This window comes from Porites lutea, chromosome 3 (assembly GCF_958299795.1).
Source record: "Porites lutea chromosome 3, jaPorLute2.1, whole genome shotgun sequence".
Classification (NCBI taxonomy): domain Eukaryota; kingdom Metazoa; phylum Cnidaria; class Anthozoa; order Scleractinia; family Poritidae; genus Porites; species Porites lutea.
In genome coordinates this window covers 37,325,479-37,343,836 of record NC_133203.1, presented here as the reverse complement: position 1 = coordinate 37,343,836, position 18,358 = coordinate 37,325,479, and the positions used below count along the sequence as shown (strand labels likewise).

At 39.8% G+C, this 18,358-nt stretch overlaps 2 protein-coding genes across 5 annotated transcripts in view; both read right to left on the bottom strand.

The window, feature by feature from the left end:
• Positions 1 to 3,485: 3,485 nt before the first annotated feature.
• LOC140929696 (V-type proton ATPase subunit F-like) lies at positions 3,486 to 6,821 on the bottom strand. The gene is made up of 5 exons (XM_073379423.1): positions 6,714 to 6,821; positions 6,556 to 6,637; positions 5,384 to 5,466; positions 4,042 to 4,164; positions 3,486 to 3,753 (listed from the first exon to the last, which is right to left on the bottom strand). Exons 1-5 carry the CDS (start codon positions 6,774 to 6,776, stop codon positions 3,724 to 3,726), a joined length of 381 nt encoding a protein of 126 aa, XP_073235524.1. The 5' UTR covers positions 6,777 to 6,821; the 3' UTR covers positions 3,486 to 3,723.
• A 2,539-nt stretch (positions 6,822 to 9,360) lies between these two features.
• LOC140931064 (diacylglycerol kinase beta-like) overlaps positions 9,361 to 18,358 on the bottom strand; it is a 40,870-nt gene continuing 31,872 nt past the window's right edge. For all 4 annotated transcript variants that reach the window (XM_073380804.1, XM_073380806.1, XM_073380807.1 and 1 more), the window contains 6 exons: positions 17,794 to 17,858; positions 17,621 to 17,711; positions 16,588 to 16,756; positions 15,723 to 15,843; positions 14,802 to 14,862; positions 9,361 to 14,329 (listed from right to left, as the gene is read on the bottom strand). In XM_073380804.1, coding sequence (XP_073236905.1) covers positions 14,213 to 14,329; positions 14,802 to 14,862; positions 15,723 to 15,843; positions 16,588 to 16,756; positions 17,621 to 17,711; positions 17,794 to 17,858 — 624 coding nt within the window. In that variant the 3' untranslated portion in view covers positions 9,361 to 14,212. The remainder of the gene's footprint in view (positions 14,330 to 14,801; positions 14,863 to 15,722; positions 15,844 to 16,587; positions 16,757 to 17,620; positions 17,712 to 17,793; positions 17,859 to 18,358) is intronic.

The following is an 18,358-nucleotide window of genomic DNA, read 5'->3' as shown; positions in this document are numbered from 1 at the left end:
TATCCAGCTTTTGAACCGCTGGGGCCAGAAGCATAGGATCAACACCGATAAAGCAAGGATCCATGGTTGTAATGATTTCTAAGGAAAAATTTCACTAAGCCTGTTTTCTCTCTTGGGGTTTTCTTTGACCAATCATAGTTTTTTTTACAACTTTCTCAATGTACTTGCAAGCATTTCTCATGCATCCACGCCACATACTTTTTAACGCATCAGGAGATGCTACCTTTTTAAAGAGAGTTCCAAGCCTGCTAGACAAAAGTTATCAACCAGTAATGTTTTCTTCTCTATAGATCAAAAAGCGTAGCCTGCGAGCAAGCTCGCCATTTGGGGGATATCGTGAAAAGTACACGCACAACGAGAGATGTGACAGCAGGGGAGAGAAACCTTTCCTCGGCACCTCAGAGCCTCGCTCGCCCAAATAGGAGAGCCTGCTGGCAGCCTACAAAAAGCATGAAACAGGCTGACCAAGCAAAGTTGTTCCCAATATATCACATGCTTATTTGTCATTCTTGTGATCATTCAAAGAACACAATGTTAACTTATTTGAAGAAATGGTTTGGTATTTAAAAGATTTGATTTATTTCCTATAAATGTCAGCTTTATGGCACTTTTTATTCACATCAACTTTACCGCATGGTACTTTTGTGTACAACATGCTTTCCTCTCAGAGCAAATTTTGATCAAATTTGTTTTACATAATTTTAATGTTGTTCTTATAGCAAGTTTATCACATTGTTAGATGCTCCAATTTGACTTACATAAAATAAACAAAGGAATTTTGAACAAGGTATTCTGTTTACTTTTTGCAAGCAAAACTTTTTTATTATGCCAGCAGAACTTTTCTCTAGCTTGCTTCATTTTGGCAAACTGTAGAAAGACTACTTGAATCAATTAAGATCTTTGTTGAGCATGCATTGCAAGTAGCGTGCAAACTCTCCAGAGCACTCTGGCAGCGGTGCGGGAAAATGAAGAAGAGCTTTTAACTACGTCTCTGGAATTTGAGCATCTGCATCAAAAAAGTTGATGCTAAATGCTGATTGGCAGAGATGACAGTAATGACGTCATTACCCTTGGCATGTGTTTTTTCAATGTTTGTTTACATTCATGCTCGTTTCTGCTTCATGCTGATTGGTGGAAATCTGACAGCTCAGTCAACAGGAAGCCACAGTGGAATTGGAGGTGGAATTCAAATTCCAGAGAGACATCATCGGAAGCTCTCCTTCCTTTTCCCACCCGGAGAGCTTGCTCGCAGACTACAGTGGAACCCCGCCTTACGACCACCCCGTTAATACGACCACCCTGTTATTGCGACCACTTTTTTGTGGCCCGAACAAAAGCCCACTCATTTTCTTATGTGAAAATCCCGTTAATCCAACCACCCCGTTATTACGACCAATGACCACCTTTGGGAGTCCTGAGTCGTTATTTTCTTTATAAAATTACCCCGTCTATACGACCAGTCAAAATGCTTGGTGGGGCTGCTGAATGAAAACAGACTGAATCTGACAAACAATAACCCATTACTAATATTTTATTGAATGTTTTTGGGCAAAGGTGTTAGTGGTTAGCATGACATCCGGTAAATTGCTGTGTGCAGTAAAAAGGAGGCATGAATAAATAATACAAAAGATTTGAAAGACTTCACTTTGCAGCATTTCGAGGCTCTCAAAGTTATTTTGCCTTCTTGTTTCTGCTGCCTTCCACTGTGGCTTTTCTATTCAAGTCCATTTCCTTATCTTTTCTCCCAGAACTTTGAATTTTGTAATTGTGAAAGTGTTGTAAGCTACAATATAGAAAACGGCTCTGCGAGACAAATATAAATCAACCTTTTTGCAGTTAATTAACAACCTTACAACCGCAATTCAATGCAACTGAACAATGTAACAGTAAACGAAACCGAGTAATGAGAAAAAACACTGACTTCTTTCAGTTCCTTGTTATGAAAGTGATGTAGTAGAATGTAGTTTAAAAGCATTTTGCACCATAATTTGACCCTACCCCGTTAATACGACCAAATTTCCATTGCCCTAAGGTGGTCGTATTAACGGGGTTCCACTGTAGTTGCAAGTAGCTTGAATACAGTTTTGTACCCAAACCCAACAGCCATGCACTTGGTACAGCGGGCTAATTCATCACCAGTTTGATGAGAGAAACAAGATTGACTGGTCCAGAAGTTCGTCACTGCGACTTTAAGGCAGAGCCTCTTCTTTTTCCTTCTCACTCAAAAAGAAAGAAGAAGGTTCTGCTGACAGGGTGACAAATATACACCTGATAGAAAAAACGTCCCTTGAAAAGTATAAACCATGAACAATGGGACCTAATGGATTGATGGCTAGAACTTCGTTAACATTGCAAATTTCAAGTTTTTTGCGACTTGATGTATTCAAAAAAAAGGTCAAACAATTTCCAGTCTTCTTTACCATAAGCTCACAACTTCACCCGTGCAGGGCACATCAGATACCTCTGCAGTTAAAGAACATAGCCATATCGCTAATGCACACTTGAAAATCATAAGATAGTACCTAAATAAAAGCTTTCTTAAAGACATAAAAAGACAACAGCATGCCTTAAGCACTCTAGTGATTTGCATCCGCACCAACAGCTTGTGACAGTGTAAACTTTTGTTGAAAGAAGTCTGCAATTGATTTGCTAATTAACGTATACCCATGGCATAAATCCCTGAAGCCTCATCATTCATGGTTTACATTTTTAAGCGACAACATTTTTTCAATCAGGCATACATGTATATATTTAGAGGGGCTACATCACGCTATTTGCTAGTTTTTTAAAAAAACTAAAACTTTTTTTGCCTGAAGTGAATTCCAAAAATAACGGACCAGTTTTGTATTTCAAGACTATATGTGGGCATTGAAACTATTTCCTGTCATCTGTTGCAATGGATGGATGTACATGGATTTAAACTTCAAAGTTATGATTAGTGCTTCCTAATCAAATTTGTTTAATATCTTCTTCACAACTCTACAGGAGAAGTGTTTGTATTAGTAAAGGCACTACAGTGTAAGTACTTAATGACTTAACACACAGACTTGACCTAAAACAGCAGTATCCTTATGACGTTAAGTAGCCCCTTTAATGTACATGGGTTAACTCTCATAGAGCGGTTTTCACTTGACTGTCGTAAAACCAAAACCAAAGTAAATACACTAGCCAACCAAAGGGCGTAGTAAAACCAAAACCAAAACCAAAACCAATCCCTTTCGACAGTCAAGTGAAAACCGCTCTATAGAACTCTGAACAACATTCATGCTTCCAACAACTCTTGTACATCAAGATGATCATTCACAATAATGATTTGTTATGCTGCTCCAGGGGCAGATCCAGGATTTCTTTTAGGAGGGGGTGCACTCGTCTCTTACTCTACTTCAACACCAACAAACCGCATAGTTTTTTTTTTTTTTGCAGAATACCAGTTGTATTAGAAAACCGCAGGTCATCTCAGGGGGGGTGCGCACCCCCTGCACCCTCCCCCTAGATCCGCCCCTGTGCTCAACAGTATTTCTCTGAATAACTCATAATGTAACGGGAACTGCCCAAGAAAACACTTAATGAAACTATTTTTGATATTTGAGAATTCTTTTGAATTGTATTAGTCACTTCCTATGCAAAAACGTGTTTAAATAAGTTTAAATTATTGTTTTCCTTCATCCATTAATTGCACATGCCAAACCTAATCTGAAAAAATTTAAGATAATGAGTCTAGTACTACTTGAAATCTTCTGCGCTGAACAAACCCTAAAAAAGGGGGGGGAAAAACAGAACCGTTACTTTCTGATGGAACAAAAACCCACAGCCTAATATTAAAAGAGTTTATCACACATACATGTACATAAACAAGTTTTAAAATTGTATTTTAAACTCACAAATATCAAGAATTACATACATGTAATGAGAAAACAAAAGACTCTTCTGCCACTATTGATTAGTACGGAGGACGAGTGTTGCATGACGACACTAAAAAGGGCTGTGTAGCAGACTGTAAATAACGCTCTTCATACATAAAATGAAAAAAAGAAACAGTACCTTTGCCCTCCTAAGAATGGAATCCTTGGAAGGATCATAAGGATGTTCCTTGGATGGTATCTCTAAAATGGCTGGAATAGCTTTGTCATAACTATCAAGGATATGTCGAATCTCCTCAGCGATCTAAAAAACACAAATTCATGTTGTGATCAACCTGATCAGAATTGGTATTTTACATCATGAAGAACAAAATGAAACAACAGCATCATTTCAGTACAACTTGAAAACATGTAATTCTCAAAAACTAACAGTTAGCTTTAAAAACATATGCATTTCATAAGAGTGTTAAGGGTTAGAAATGAAAATTTCAGTTCAAAGGCAGGTATCTATGAAAGCCATAATTTTATTAAGGGTGAGAAATATTTTTTATACATTGCCTTTAACCCATCCGCCCTAGAAATTTAAACAAAAACGAACTTTAAGGCTAACCAAGAATTATCTGCATGTAGTCATTACCTGGCCAAAAAGGACCAAAACAGCCCAAAAATATGGTTACAAGTCTAGCACTACACTGGCTTTTGTTCGCCATGCTAAATATTACCTTTCACAGTTTCAGGCATGCACAGAAAGCAAAATTATTTCAAGATAGGTTTTGGGTTTACAATGACACAGGCCTCTTGACTTTTATCTTTTGCTGTTTCTCCTTTATGCTGCTTTTGCTTTTCTTGCCCCTTTTTTCTTTTGCTGGGCATTTACTAAGCTTCATTTCCGTGGGAGAAGTTTTTGGGAAAGTATCATATTCTCAATCTCAGAAAACTGTGAACACCTGAAATATTTTTAGCGTTATGTTGTGACCAGTAATGCACTGTCCTGCACCTTCCCTCCCCTACCATCCCAAATTTCCCAGACAGCTTCATGTGATTTCCCAAGGGAAAGTGATGCACAACTACTTGGACAATAGACATTTAGATGTAACAATGTATAGTATGGTTATACCATTTACTAAAAAGCTATGTTACATCGTGTACAGAGTTTGTACAGAGGCTTGAATTCTTGAAAAAAAGTCTTGAAATTAGCCCAGCAATTTTCCAGACCTGGAAAAAGTCTAGAAAATGGATATAACGTCTACAAAAATTTTTTTTTTTTCAAAGCTACAACAAGTGCTTTATGAGAGACATTTTTTCTGTTTTGATCAAATCCTACTCAATCTTGCCCATACAAGTACGTTTGCAGCCCATCATGAAAACAGCTTTGTTCCTGCATTTTTTAAGGTTTCTGTTGATCACCTATTTGATAACCTTGTGTCTGGAAAAAGAAATAATAAATTGTTTGAAAAAAAAGTCCGGAAAAACTCTTAAATTCTGTATCCAAATATCTGTACAAATCCTGTGTGCACCCTTACATTTTGATTGATTAGCAGAATGGCAATGTCACTTCTATTTGTAAACTGTAAGAAAGCTTCTTCAATTTCACTGACAGAGGTTTCTGCAAAATAGATGAAATGCATCAATGTTATTTTATTTCATCAATCTTAATCAGGAATAAGATTTATGACACCAAACTGTGATGCCAGAGATCAAGAAATTCTTAAAATTACCTCTCATATTAACATTGATTTTTTAACACTATTAAATACATGTTACTGTATTTCAAAGAAAGTCAAACTTCCAATATTTCTTGTTCTACACAGCAAAAAGAAGATTAAAGTGAAAAAAGAAACAGTAGAAAAATTGCCTATTTAAGGTTGGTTTTTTCAGTGATGGAAGAGTCGAGTTTGCAAAATAAGTTGAAAGAACCCCTTACTAACCACTACTAAGCCAGGGTTGTCAGAAAGTTTTGAAGTAGACAGCTAAGTTGTCAAAGTAAGCGGCTAGTCCAGGTATATTTTATTCAAAAAACGCCATCCATAAAGAAACGCCAAGCCGAGTAGCCAGCCGATACTAACCAAGTAGGCGCCAATTTTTGCCGGTAGCCGGCTACTTTTGACAACCCTGCTAAGCTGACCACGTACATGTAGGCCATACTGGCATTACTGGGTAATATTGGCCCAAGGTTGTTAAGAACTGAGCAAAGTAAGGCCCGTACATGAACAATGGAGGGCTAATATTACCCACTACAATCCCAAGCTAGTGAGGTTAGTGAGGGCTTTTAACTTCCAGGGTGATTCCTGGCCAGGGAACTTTCCAACTTTCCCACTTTCGACAACATGAGACGTACGACTATCAGGTAGTGTGGAACATTTCTGTCGATTTTAGTAAGGGCTTCTACTGTATTGGTAATAAATGAAATAAATAATCAATGAAAATCAATGTTTCTAATTGATCCGTTTCCTATATAATCGATAATTGATGACAATCGATAATCACAAAAACTTTCGTGATTGATTGTTCGTTGATTATAAGCTTAAATATCAATCGATAAATTAATATCGATTTTCATCGATTGTTCAGGCCCCGTGTCTTAAAATCGCCGGGAGAAACTGTTTCAAACGTACCGTAAATATCACTGGGAAAGTTTTGAGAGAGAATTAACTGATTTAATTTAGAAAGGTCTTTGAATTGAAACTGAGCTTACCTTTCGTTACAACCAAAAAATTCTTTTGCCTTTTGGCGTTGATTTCTCCAATTCCTCCCAGTAAAAACCCAGTGCATGTATCCTTGAGGGAAGAGAAAAACATTCCCATTTGTTATAAGTATTTTTTAAATCAATTGAATACATCACTCTAGCCTTACTTCGTCTCCAATCACCGAGACAAGTCTGCCCTTTGCACCAGCAGAAATACCAGAATGCGCCATCTTGAAAATAACAGACAGGCAGATACTCCATGTATGCTACATTGCAACCTCGTACGCCGAACCATTGCCGATTTGTCTCTCACGTGATACAAAGTCGCAAGAACCCCGCTGGTACAGGACTAAGGGCATTTTTTTCTTTGCCTTAACGTGAGTTTCTTGCGTCCAAGCTTGGTGGCTTTTTTATAACGTGACTGACCACCTGAAAACGGGGAATGTATGCTAGCATTATAGGTTCCATCGGCCTAAGGGCAATTGGACACCTTATGAAGCTTACACAGCGTAGTATTCATTATCGCTTCGGTTTAGAACGTACACCTAATTGCAAAAACTTTGTCACGGAAAAAATGCACAGGAAAAAATAACGGATTCCCATTTTTGGATATTTTAGGGTATTTAAAGAATACCCATAAAAATCCCACATTTGGCAAAGTGAGACAAGTCCCAACAGGGAATTCCCAACCAAGTTCCCTGATTGGGATTGGTGTCACTCTTCTAAATTTGGGATTTTTGTGGGTATTCTTTAAATACCCAAAAATATCCAAAAATGGGAATCCATTATTTTTTCCTGTATTTTTTTCCTGTGATGAAAAAAGAAAAAAGGCAAAACGGAATTAATTAGGCTAATGAGCCTTATGAATTCATTTGCAGCATCCGCACATGGAGGTCTTATTTGCCTGTTTTAATTTTCTATTGTTTTAAAGCTGAAAAACAATAAAAAAACATTCCAGCGGGGAAATGCAACGGCTGCAAATGAATCCACCCAGAGAATGTGGCTTGATTAGCCTCATTAATTCCTATTTGGTTTTTCCTTTTTTCATTTTTTACGACAACGTTACTGCAATTAGGTGTACGGAGGTTCAAATTCAACCTATTCTCAGCACCAAATCCTGAGTGGCGTAGTGTGATGGTCTTCACACTCTACGTTCCGGATTCGATTCCTACCTAAATTTCTTACGGAAGTTTTTCCTTAAAAATTGAGCACACTTGCGTTTTCATAAACTTTTGCCGAGCAGATGCAAAAGGAACACTACGTTGTGTAAAGTTCATAAGGTGTCGAAGAGGCTTTAAGTCAGTACACAACTGTTATTTGTCACCTTTCAGTTCTGCACTACCCTGTGAGCAGAGATTTCTCTCTTGCATGGCTTTAAGCGTTTACAAAGTCACTCGCGTCGCTTGGCAACTACGCGACTGACAAGCGATGCGAACAACTTCGTAAATGCTAAGGGTGGTTCTGCAACGTCTCAATGCGCCCGCAATTTTCTCCTATCACGGTTCAGCGCACGGGTCAAATTGTTTGTCAGTGACGTGCAAGAAATGGAATTTTAATTTGCACAACCTATTTACATGAGGAACAACAAACTTATCTAATTCCAGAAGTGGGACGGTTCCTTGAAATAATAAAGTTCAAACTCCTTAGGGGGTGAATGAGCAAGTATTGCAGCTGCTACTCACAATTTGTATCCTAATTACAGCTAATATAAATACCCTCCTTGTATCCCAATTTAATTGAGATGCCCCCCCGCACCACCCGCCATTTTGGTGGGGTAGAATTGCCTTTTGGTGCATAATAAAGTAGGGGTCCGGGCGCTTTCTTCCCCGAGAAAGTTTGAACTTTCTTAACATCAGAAACACTGGTTTTTGGCATTCTGGCAGAAAAGGGATGTTTGCATTATCACAGCCCCCGTCACTGCAAAACTTGAAGGAATTTTTTGGGTACCCCTCTCCACCTTTACACCCAATATTTTCCTCTTGACCCTCCTTTTCAAAGCCATATTTTTTCAAGCTCCCCCCCCCCCCCCGGATAAAAAACGAACGGTCCCTTATTGAAAATATTTGCACTCAATACAAAAGTCCTTATTTATTGACTCCAGAGGAACCCTAGGTTCAACATCACACCATATTTACGTGTAGTAATCTGAAAATAACAAGACCCCTAGGGGCACTGAGGGGCCAGCGGCACATACCCATCAGTTATTCAAAGACCCGGAGTGTAGGTCCACCCCTGGTTACAAGTCCTTCACAGGCAAAGGCCGTCATCTTAAAATGAGGCGATCATTTGGAAGTGACTAACAGATTGGACTACAAGAACGAGTGTGAGCACGAGACTTGAAACCAAGGTCGTGGTGCGCAGCAAATCATAAACAGTTCTTACGACAATTGAAAGTGAAGTCTTTGAAGGAACAGTAAGAGGGAAAGGAGAAGAAAGAGTCTGTCGGCTGGTTGGCTGACGCCACTTTCATGATACCCAAAAATGGAACTCAAACTGTAGCCTGAGAAAACAGCTGACATTGCGTGTTGCCACCACTGATTTCCCCGCGAAATGACGTCTGAGAAACGAGCGCAGAAAACCCATACTGATGACGCGTCACTACCCAGATCTGGGTAGTGCTTCTGATTGGTAGGGCAGTTACACGTCATCAGTATGGAATTTTTACGCTCGTTTCTCAGACGTCGTTTCGTGAACAAACCAGTGGTGGCATCGCGAAATGTCGGCTATTTTCTCAGACTATCAAATCTGAGGATTTGCCAGGAAAAAAATCACAGCAAGTTGGATAAAAATGCTACATATAAATCAGCACAACACTTTGAGTTCTCATAGCTATTTTTAATTTAGCTATCCACATTACACAGTGATGATGGATCAATTGTACCCTTGGACAAATAAAATTACATCTAATTTTAAATAAGACTCGTAACAAAACATAGAATAAATACATTTGCACTCGATTTAGAGCCACGTGAAAGTCAGTTCCTGAGTAATGTAACTCTGCTGTTGATTTTCTTTAAGAACGCTCAAAGTATTTTGTCACGCTTTAAAGAGATTTAGAATGATGTTTACAACAAACGGCAAACTTTAATTGCCACCACGTGACCGATCTTCTTTTTACTTTTCATTTACTCTTCATTTCTCTTTATATGTAATAAGTAGTTTCCTTTAAGTTCATATGTGACAATTATTTTGGACAGGTTGGATCTGCTTATCTCGTGGTTTGAAAAATTCTCAACTTGAACTGGCGTCTACCCTTTGCCGTGAACTTAATTCTAAATCTCTATGTTACGTCATTAAATAAACAAAAGGGAATATTAAATACTAGGAAAATGAACATCTTACATTTAGCTCTGTGCCCGATTGTACATATTATAGTCTGCGAAAACAGCGGACATTCCGCGACACAACCACTGCTTTCTCCGCGCTTAAGGAACCACTGCAGAAATTCCATGCTGATGACGCGTCACTACCCAAATCTGGGTTGTGCTGGCTTCTGATTGGTTGAAAACTTGCTCCATTCAATCAGCAGCACTACCCAAATCTGGATCCTTAGACGTCATGTCACGCGAACCGTCCGCTGTTTTCCCAGGCTAACATATCATAGTAGTCTTAAACAACCCAAGAGTGGCAAATATGTTGCGGAAGTATATCGAATTAAAGTTCACGTCATAAATAATTAGAAAAAACCTTCACCCAGAAAAGTACTGCTTACTAGTTTTCGTCGACTGATCAACATCAGCTTGTTTTTTTGATGAAATGCATCCTCGGAGACCCAGGAATAGCAGTCGTGTACCAACTCACGAAAAGAACTCAGGAGATGCTGTTCGCCCATTGGGCACAATAATACAAAGCATTTCTTGTGCCGCAATCAGGAGCCTGCATTCGCTTGACCGTTTGGAAATGGTCCGGTGAGAGTCGGTACCCAGGGGCTCTTCCGCTCGTGCTTGAAAACTTTCGTCGCGCCTTTTCTCCCGACCCGACTGACTGCCCCTGGGTCTCCGAGGATGGATGAAATGAAAACCTTCAGGAAAATGCTTTGATCTTTAAACATATTCTCTCAACTACTTCTATAAGGCAATGTAAGATCAGTCGAGAGAATTTGTATATGGATGTGGGCGCTTTAGGGTTAATACATAATACAGTTTGAACCACTTTTAAGGATAATAAATAGCACTCATTGGGCACATTAACAATTCAAGACAGTAACAGTGTATGTGGCTGGAATAGCAACATTTCTAAGCTAATTAATTTATGATATATTACTTTATATGTTGATTATATTAATTCTGCCATCAACGTCATTACATGAAGGAAATAAGATGTTTGTATTTTGTCTCTTTTGACACACGTTAGCTTTCCACACGCGAAAAAGTCCATATTACAGACGAATTTTTAAGGAATTTATATGCAACATACGCGTATCGCAATTGCCCGTTGAAATGCTTTTGTTTCAAGGTGAATGTAGATTCCAACTGGCAAATGCGACGGCTGCATGCGTACGCTGCAAATGGATTCAGCCCTGGTGTCCTGGTTTTCATTTTCCCTAACTCTATATTTTGGAGAAGTTACATCAGGGTGCCTTGCAACTGGAAGCTGCGACATTCATTCTAACTTCTATATTTGATATTAGGGAGCTGAAGCAACGACGACGGCCACGTCAAAGAGAACGGCAAAAAAGGAAACAGATTTAAATTGGCAAAACAACAACCCTACACGTGCATGACGCTTTTTTGTACATTTCTTTGCCGTCACTGCGCGATTACGATGTGAAAATGCCTAATTTCACGTTTTGTGGAGGACATGAACGCAAGGAAACGATTTTCTTTTTCTTTTTGTGAACTTAGATACAGTCCTGTAGAAGTCAACTCCTGAAAAAATCGCCAACATATGACAAATTAAATAAGTTGGAATAAGAGCGATGGAGCTTGAAACAGCCCCGGGTGACGTTTTCGCTCCCGTTGCCGTCGTCGTTGCTTAAGCTTCGTGTACCTTTCGAGCCCCGAAAGATCTTTGAAAGCCTTAAGAAAGCACGCTTGGAATGTTAGCAGATATGAGGCTTGACTGGACTATAAACAGACCAAACAGCTTCCATGCTAGTTACAACACTCACAGTGAGCGGAAGGGGCCTTTTTTCTCAGGACAAGTCCATTCCAGCCTTGCTTTCATTCCAGCGACAGGACACAAAAGTTCAGCCATCAAAATGGGCTATTCCGGACTAAGGCACAGCCCAAGAGTTTTTTCCCAATGCGTGGAACAGTTTTTCAACCAAATCATTGGTTTAAACTTGTTACTATGCGCTGTTTCTTCAATGTACAAACCACAGTACCAAGACCTTTCTTAATCAGCAGGAGACGCTTCACTGTTATAGTGGCCAATGTAACGCTCCGAAACGCCAACTTTGATAAAAGTAAACAGGTCACGCTTAATTTGGCGAATTCGTTATGAAGAACGTTTCCAGCCAACGGATCACGTGAGTTCAAATAAACGGATAACCTCACGTCTATTTATTACAACGATATTTGCGAGTGCAGTAGACCTCAATTTCTAAATTCCTTCACAACTATTTTAAAGAGATCGTTGACGGCACTGGCAGCATTCCGTTTTCAATCAACATTTTCAGAATACTATCCAAATAGATTATCTATTTTCCTCTTACTATACACGTTTATCAAACTCTGACTGACAGCAAGATTTCAGCAAGACTTTTGCCAGTCGCTAGATAGCTACAAATCATTAAAAACACCCATCGCTTTTAGTTGAACCCTTAAATTCCACGCACAGCTCAACAAATTATTTCTCCTACATTGTCAGGCGAATTAAAGCTCGACACACAATAAACAAGGCATCGCTACGACTTATACCTGTATCTGACACTCAGGAGGGGAGGGCAGGGAGTATTGTCTCCTTTAGGGGTCACATAAAGCCTGAGCTACGCTCAGACTTGTCTCCCCCAGGGTTTTAATTCTGATTTTCCAACGAACACCCCCGTCTCTTTGATACGAGTCTCCCGGGCAGGCACTTTCAGGCTGTCTGATTCAATCAATCTTGAAATTAAAAGGATCTATTTCGGTTATCACATATTTGTTCCGTTCAAGCGTAAATCCATACCTTGGTCACAAAACAAAATCAAACCAACAGGAAAACCATTTCCCTGTAATACTTCGCTCAATGTGTGCCAAGCTAAAATTTTAGGGATTGTACGTTGATAAACTTCCAAATCTAGTAGTCAACATCAGCTTTCATAACACGACAAATATGTTGATAAATAAAGAGGGTTACAAATGACACTGTACTGTTTCGCTCCTGACTGACCAACAAATAAGGAGAATTAATATGTTCATCTGGAAATAGCAAGGTTAAAAAGAGCTTAGGGTGCTGCTAAAATTATCGTTTAATTTTTGTCTAAAATTCCACCTACCTATCTTGCTAGGCTCGTAAGAGGAACTACCAATAAATAATATATCGGGCACTGCAGCAGAGCGTCTACTCGCCGGCGCCTTATGCTGGTCAACAGCACAATACTCATTAGTAAAATCCAACTAGTGGTCTATCATCGATACTCCGTTCTGATTGGTTCAGCTACTACTACGCTATATAGCCCACTAATAGCGAAAAGCGCCGGCTTTTTGGCGGCAAAAAAGGATTAAAGTCTAGCTTTAACCAGCTAAAGTTGTTTTGTCTCGATATTTTTGACCAACTAGTTGGATTTCGGCCTTCGGCCTCATGGGCCATTGAATTAGAGCCCAATCAAGCTCGAGGAATAATTGTTAATTAGTACATTCATCCATTTCACGCTTACATGTACACAAAGAGAAAATAGCATACGTAGGTAGCATGTATCAGGTCTCAGAAAATGGAGAACGATAGTTGGGGGAGGGGAGGGGAGGGGAGAATTTAAAGCTATATGTTCACACTATCCTGGATAGCTTTTGAACCGGCACGAAAACCACACCGGATAGGGCTTCTGTTTACACATGAGAACGGTGATTTCGTGACGATTTCTGTCACGGGGCGAAGCTGCGCCGCACCGAGTCGCAGAGTGCGAACATAGCCTAGGTATACACCAATAAAAGCGGTTCACAGCGCATGTCTTCATTGGCCCGATACCCATCGCTCCAGCCATTCACCGAGACCACAGTGACGCTACCAGAGAACTCGGGGTTCTATCGTATAGCCATTAACTAAGATTAATCACTACTATATAATAGCATTATACTTAAAATCAAATAAAAGATCGACATTAATAACGCTAAAAAGCATTATTGTGAAAGGCTTTTTTTTCTTTCACATCAACGGCAATAACGTTGAAACACTGAAAACAATTTCTTTCTATAAATTCTATGAAAAAAAATTCAATGAACGCGCACAAGTCAGACGTCAAATCCTCGAAATCACTCGTGTTTCTTGAGGAAGAAGACTGCTTTCAAATATCAGACATCACCGGATCATAGTCGCCCCAACTTCGCGGGCTTTGCAGTTGAGATGAGACGCCGACTCAGGGCAAAAAAACGTATTGTTTTGCAGGGTAAACGACATAAAACGTACCTCAACATCGGCCTGATTTAATAAAGACCAACAGCGTTTGCATTTGGCGGGCGGAAAGGTTGGAATATTTAGGTAATTAATCGTTTGACAACTCTGCAGAGTGAGAGAGTTGTCATAAAGCTTACATCTCACTCTCCAGCTCAGCATCCCGCACGGGTCTTCTCCGAAAGAAGAAGGAGTTTTTTACAGGAGGTGGTCCTTGGAGCATGGGGACTTGATTGTGGTGCTTGATCACAATCTAAAGAACAAGACAGAATGTATAAAATAAATAATCAATGAACGTGACGATATATTAAACATGCCCGCGTCGACTGCAAGAGTTTTGGAATAACAGGCCCTTTTTACCCTGATTTGGACCTGTTTTTGCCCGGAAAAACCGGATAAAATTTGGCTTGGAGAGCGCCCAGCAAGGTTTTCCATTTTCTTGGTGAATGATAGCGAAAATCTTCACTTAGTTCAAAGAAAGGCAAAACGCAAAACTTTTCTTATGGGTATGACTTCGTCACCAAGAGAAGTAAAAACAGAGTTTACCATCGCTAAGGCTTTGGGCAACCTAGAACTGACCAATTGCGCCGAAGAATAAAACCAACCTCGTTTTCAGGGTCTCTATGGCAGACCATGGAAACGAGGTTGAAATGTGGCCAGTTGAAAATGCCTTTAAAAGGTAAAATAGACCAGATGGAGTTAACAGTGAAATGTTCTTGTCGTACCTCTGCAGGAGGCTGCATCCATGGTTCTCCATCAATCTGCATTGGAAATAGTTTCCTGGACCTGAAGAGAGACAAAGAAACTCAGACGATATATCTACAACAAAACTGACTGTACGATGCATCACATTCGACAACACAAATAGAGTTTCCGTTGAAAAGGAGTATATTGGAGAGGAATGTTGACGCCATCATTCCTTTTTAATCCACTTATTCCAGAATAGGAATAGCAGGTCAAGCGAACGAATATTCTGGGTTGTTTTGTATTCGTTTTCCATAATAAGGTCAACACCTAACACAACCTTAAACCTGTCCTCACCCATCCCCTACTAGTCTGCTACACAGCCGTTTTTAGTGTCGTCACCCAACGCTCTTTCCCACAAAGATGCGTTGCGTGACGACACTGAAAACGGCTGTGTAGCAGACTAGTCTCCTACTAGACATATCTAGAAATCAATACACTTTCAAGTCCCTCAATAAGCTGGAAGAAGAAACGTTCAGCGGCGGCAGATGTAAAGGAAGGGTGTATAGTGTTTTAGGTGATCTTTTGTCCCCCACCAGAGTGTTTGGTATTAACAAAAGTGCTGATCACAAGAGCCGGGATGGCTCGCTTTACGGAGATGACTTTTATCCATGTGTGAATGATGCAATCTCAACACCTGAAGCTGAGCTAAGCAGGCTGGCTCGACTGTCACGTAATGTCACGACTGTCACGAAGGTGATTATAGTTGCATTCAAATAACTTGCTGCGATCTTGCCAAAGCGAGTCAGCTCGGTTCATGAAGTCGGCCTCTAAGTCCTTGAAACCAAATTCGCTACCGACGATTGATGTACATAATGTTCTACATAATGGGTGTTTATTATGGGTGTGTATTATTAACACAGTTGAAACTGTCCATAGAAATCTCACTTGCACTTGTTTACCTTATTGTGATAGAGGAGCACTGAGCCAATCTGAGACCATGCGCTCTGACACCAGCGATGATTTGTCCCACATCTAGTGAATTTTTAAGTCCTACCACCTCAAGCTGTCCATCTCCTATGTCTTAACATGCAATAAAAACAATTAGGGACGCAGAGAGGGTGAGAAGACACCACTCTCTCAAATGAGCTAGCGTAAAATTCCGAAAATAAGCCCCGGGGCTTATATTTTTCAAAGGCACTTATTCGGATTGGGCTAGCCTTATAGTTGGAAGTAAATTTACCGTTTTTGCTTTGTTTTACTTTGTATTTCAGGGCAATTTTCCAAATACAAGCCCCCGGGGGGACATATTTGGAGGGGCGATTTAACGGAGGTTTTTCTGCGTTACCGGTTTGGGGGGCTTTCTACTGCATAAAAATAAAACAGGCGAAGATCCACAAACATTTTTGTGACTATCATACATTTTAATAAATTCCACAAACGGAAAATAATTTTCAACAGTTTGCTTTCACGTAGGTCACAAAAGGCAAGTGTTTCAGAGAATCGACATCTAAAAAATAATCACAAAAGTACGGAATACCAGGTGATTTCTGCAAAAACGAAAGTCATGTAGTGTTACACAGCCCGAGTTGTTGTTCTGTCGGAAAAACTTGGCGAGTTTCTTTTTTTAGTGAATTTTGACAGAAAATATTTTATATCTTATCTGGTCACTGGAATATGAAATTGTGTTTTAAATTTTTCGCTTTGGAAATCGACTTGCTACTAGAACTGTCTTTCATCTGATTGTTTGGGTAACCGCGCTGAATGCGCGGGGAAGGGTGGACCATACGTGTCAATCAAACCGACCACTCCCTATATAACACATACCTTGTACTGCCCACTCTAAGTCATTAGATCTTCCACTTGCTCTGGCACGTGACTTTCTAACTTTCTTCTTATCTGTTTCACCCCACAGGTTCGCTCCTCCATACACACTGGGAATATTTATCACAGCGATTCCTTCAAGCTGAGGTAGCTCTAACGGTGTACCATCACACTAAAGAATGGGTGAAAATAAGTAAGCTTGAGGTTTCAAGATCTACTGTTCACACGCTAAACGTTTGAAATAAATTAAGCTTTCTGGGTAACTGAGCACCTAACCCTTCCCTAAGTCAACTTTACACATACTTCTCACTTCGGGCAAAATTGTGACTTAGGGAAGGGGTAGGTGGTCAGATACCCACAAACTTCAACAAAACTTTGAAAGTCAGCGGCGTTACGCACGCCCAATTTTAACTTCTTCAAACAGGGTTTGTACAGATTTTTGGATCCAAAATTCAGGACTTTTTCCAGACTTTCCAAAACAATCATTTCTTTTTCCAGACTCGAGGTTATCAAATGGGGGATACATACAGAACTTTACGCTTAAAAAACACAGGAAAAAAGTTTTTTCACGATGCACTGCAAACGTACAGGCGAGATTGAATACGACCAAAACGGAAAAAAATTTCACTTACAAAGCACTTGTGTAACTTGGAAAAAAACACTCAAGACTTTATCATTTTCCCAGCCTTTATATCTATTTTCCAGACTTTTTCCAGGTCTGGAAAATTGCTGGGCAAATTTCAAGACTTTTTCAAGAATTCAAGACTCTGTGCGAACCCTGTTAAAACCACGCGAACCCGTAATGAGACAGGTTAGCGCATTTAAGCATTCTACACCCAAAGATAGCGGATTAACTTGCCTCGTTTCCGCTGTTCGCGTGAAGCAGCCCCAGTTAATGTTAGAAATATTGAAAAAAGGTGGTAGCTGTGAAGACGGTTTTTAAAAGCTGTTTTAAATACTCTGAAGACAAGATGTTCCAATGTATTGTTTGACGTATCCAACAAGTGACAACAAACAACAAAGAAATAAAACTTACAACAATTTCAATATCCTCGTGTAAATTTTTGCATGTAGCTGAAATTGTCTCTGATGTCCCACACTCAAAATAACGAAGTTTGTTCTTTAACCTGTGAAAAAGCAAAGGTTTTACGTCACACCAAACAAAATCTACGGCCCTAATATCAAAGGACTTTGTTGCAGTTTATGTACCTGCTGTTAAACTTTTCTGGATTCTTTTCTCTTTGTAAATGAAACTTCAAAGCCACAGATGCATCCTAAGAATTAGAAGAGAAATTGTAGTGAGAGAGGTGAAAAGTAAAAATCCCATGAAAGTTTTGAAAAACACGTCACAGGGTACCGGAGAGGAAGTTGAATAATCCTGTAAATCCTATATTAAGCCCCCCCCCCCCCCCACCCCCTTCCCCCATTTCAGGAGACGAAAGTTATTAATTCCTCTTCTCCCTCTCCCTTCCCTCCCCCTTATTCTTAAATGATCGACTGTATTAATTTATCACCACTGTAACACTTCTCCGGGAATGATCTGGTATGGTTTATTCATGTGCTGGAAGTTCGGATTTGTTTGTTATGACGTCCAACTTTTCATGTGGAGGGGCTTTTTCCACTTTGCATTCTAGTACTTTATGGAGAATTGATACCATCATCTTCACAACATTAAAAAAGCCCTCTTCTCTATCAAGCCCCCCGCCCCCTCCCACTAACGTGCTAGAAATAAATAAGCCCGCGGGGGGGGGGGGGGCTTCATCGATGACTGCTC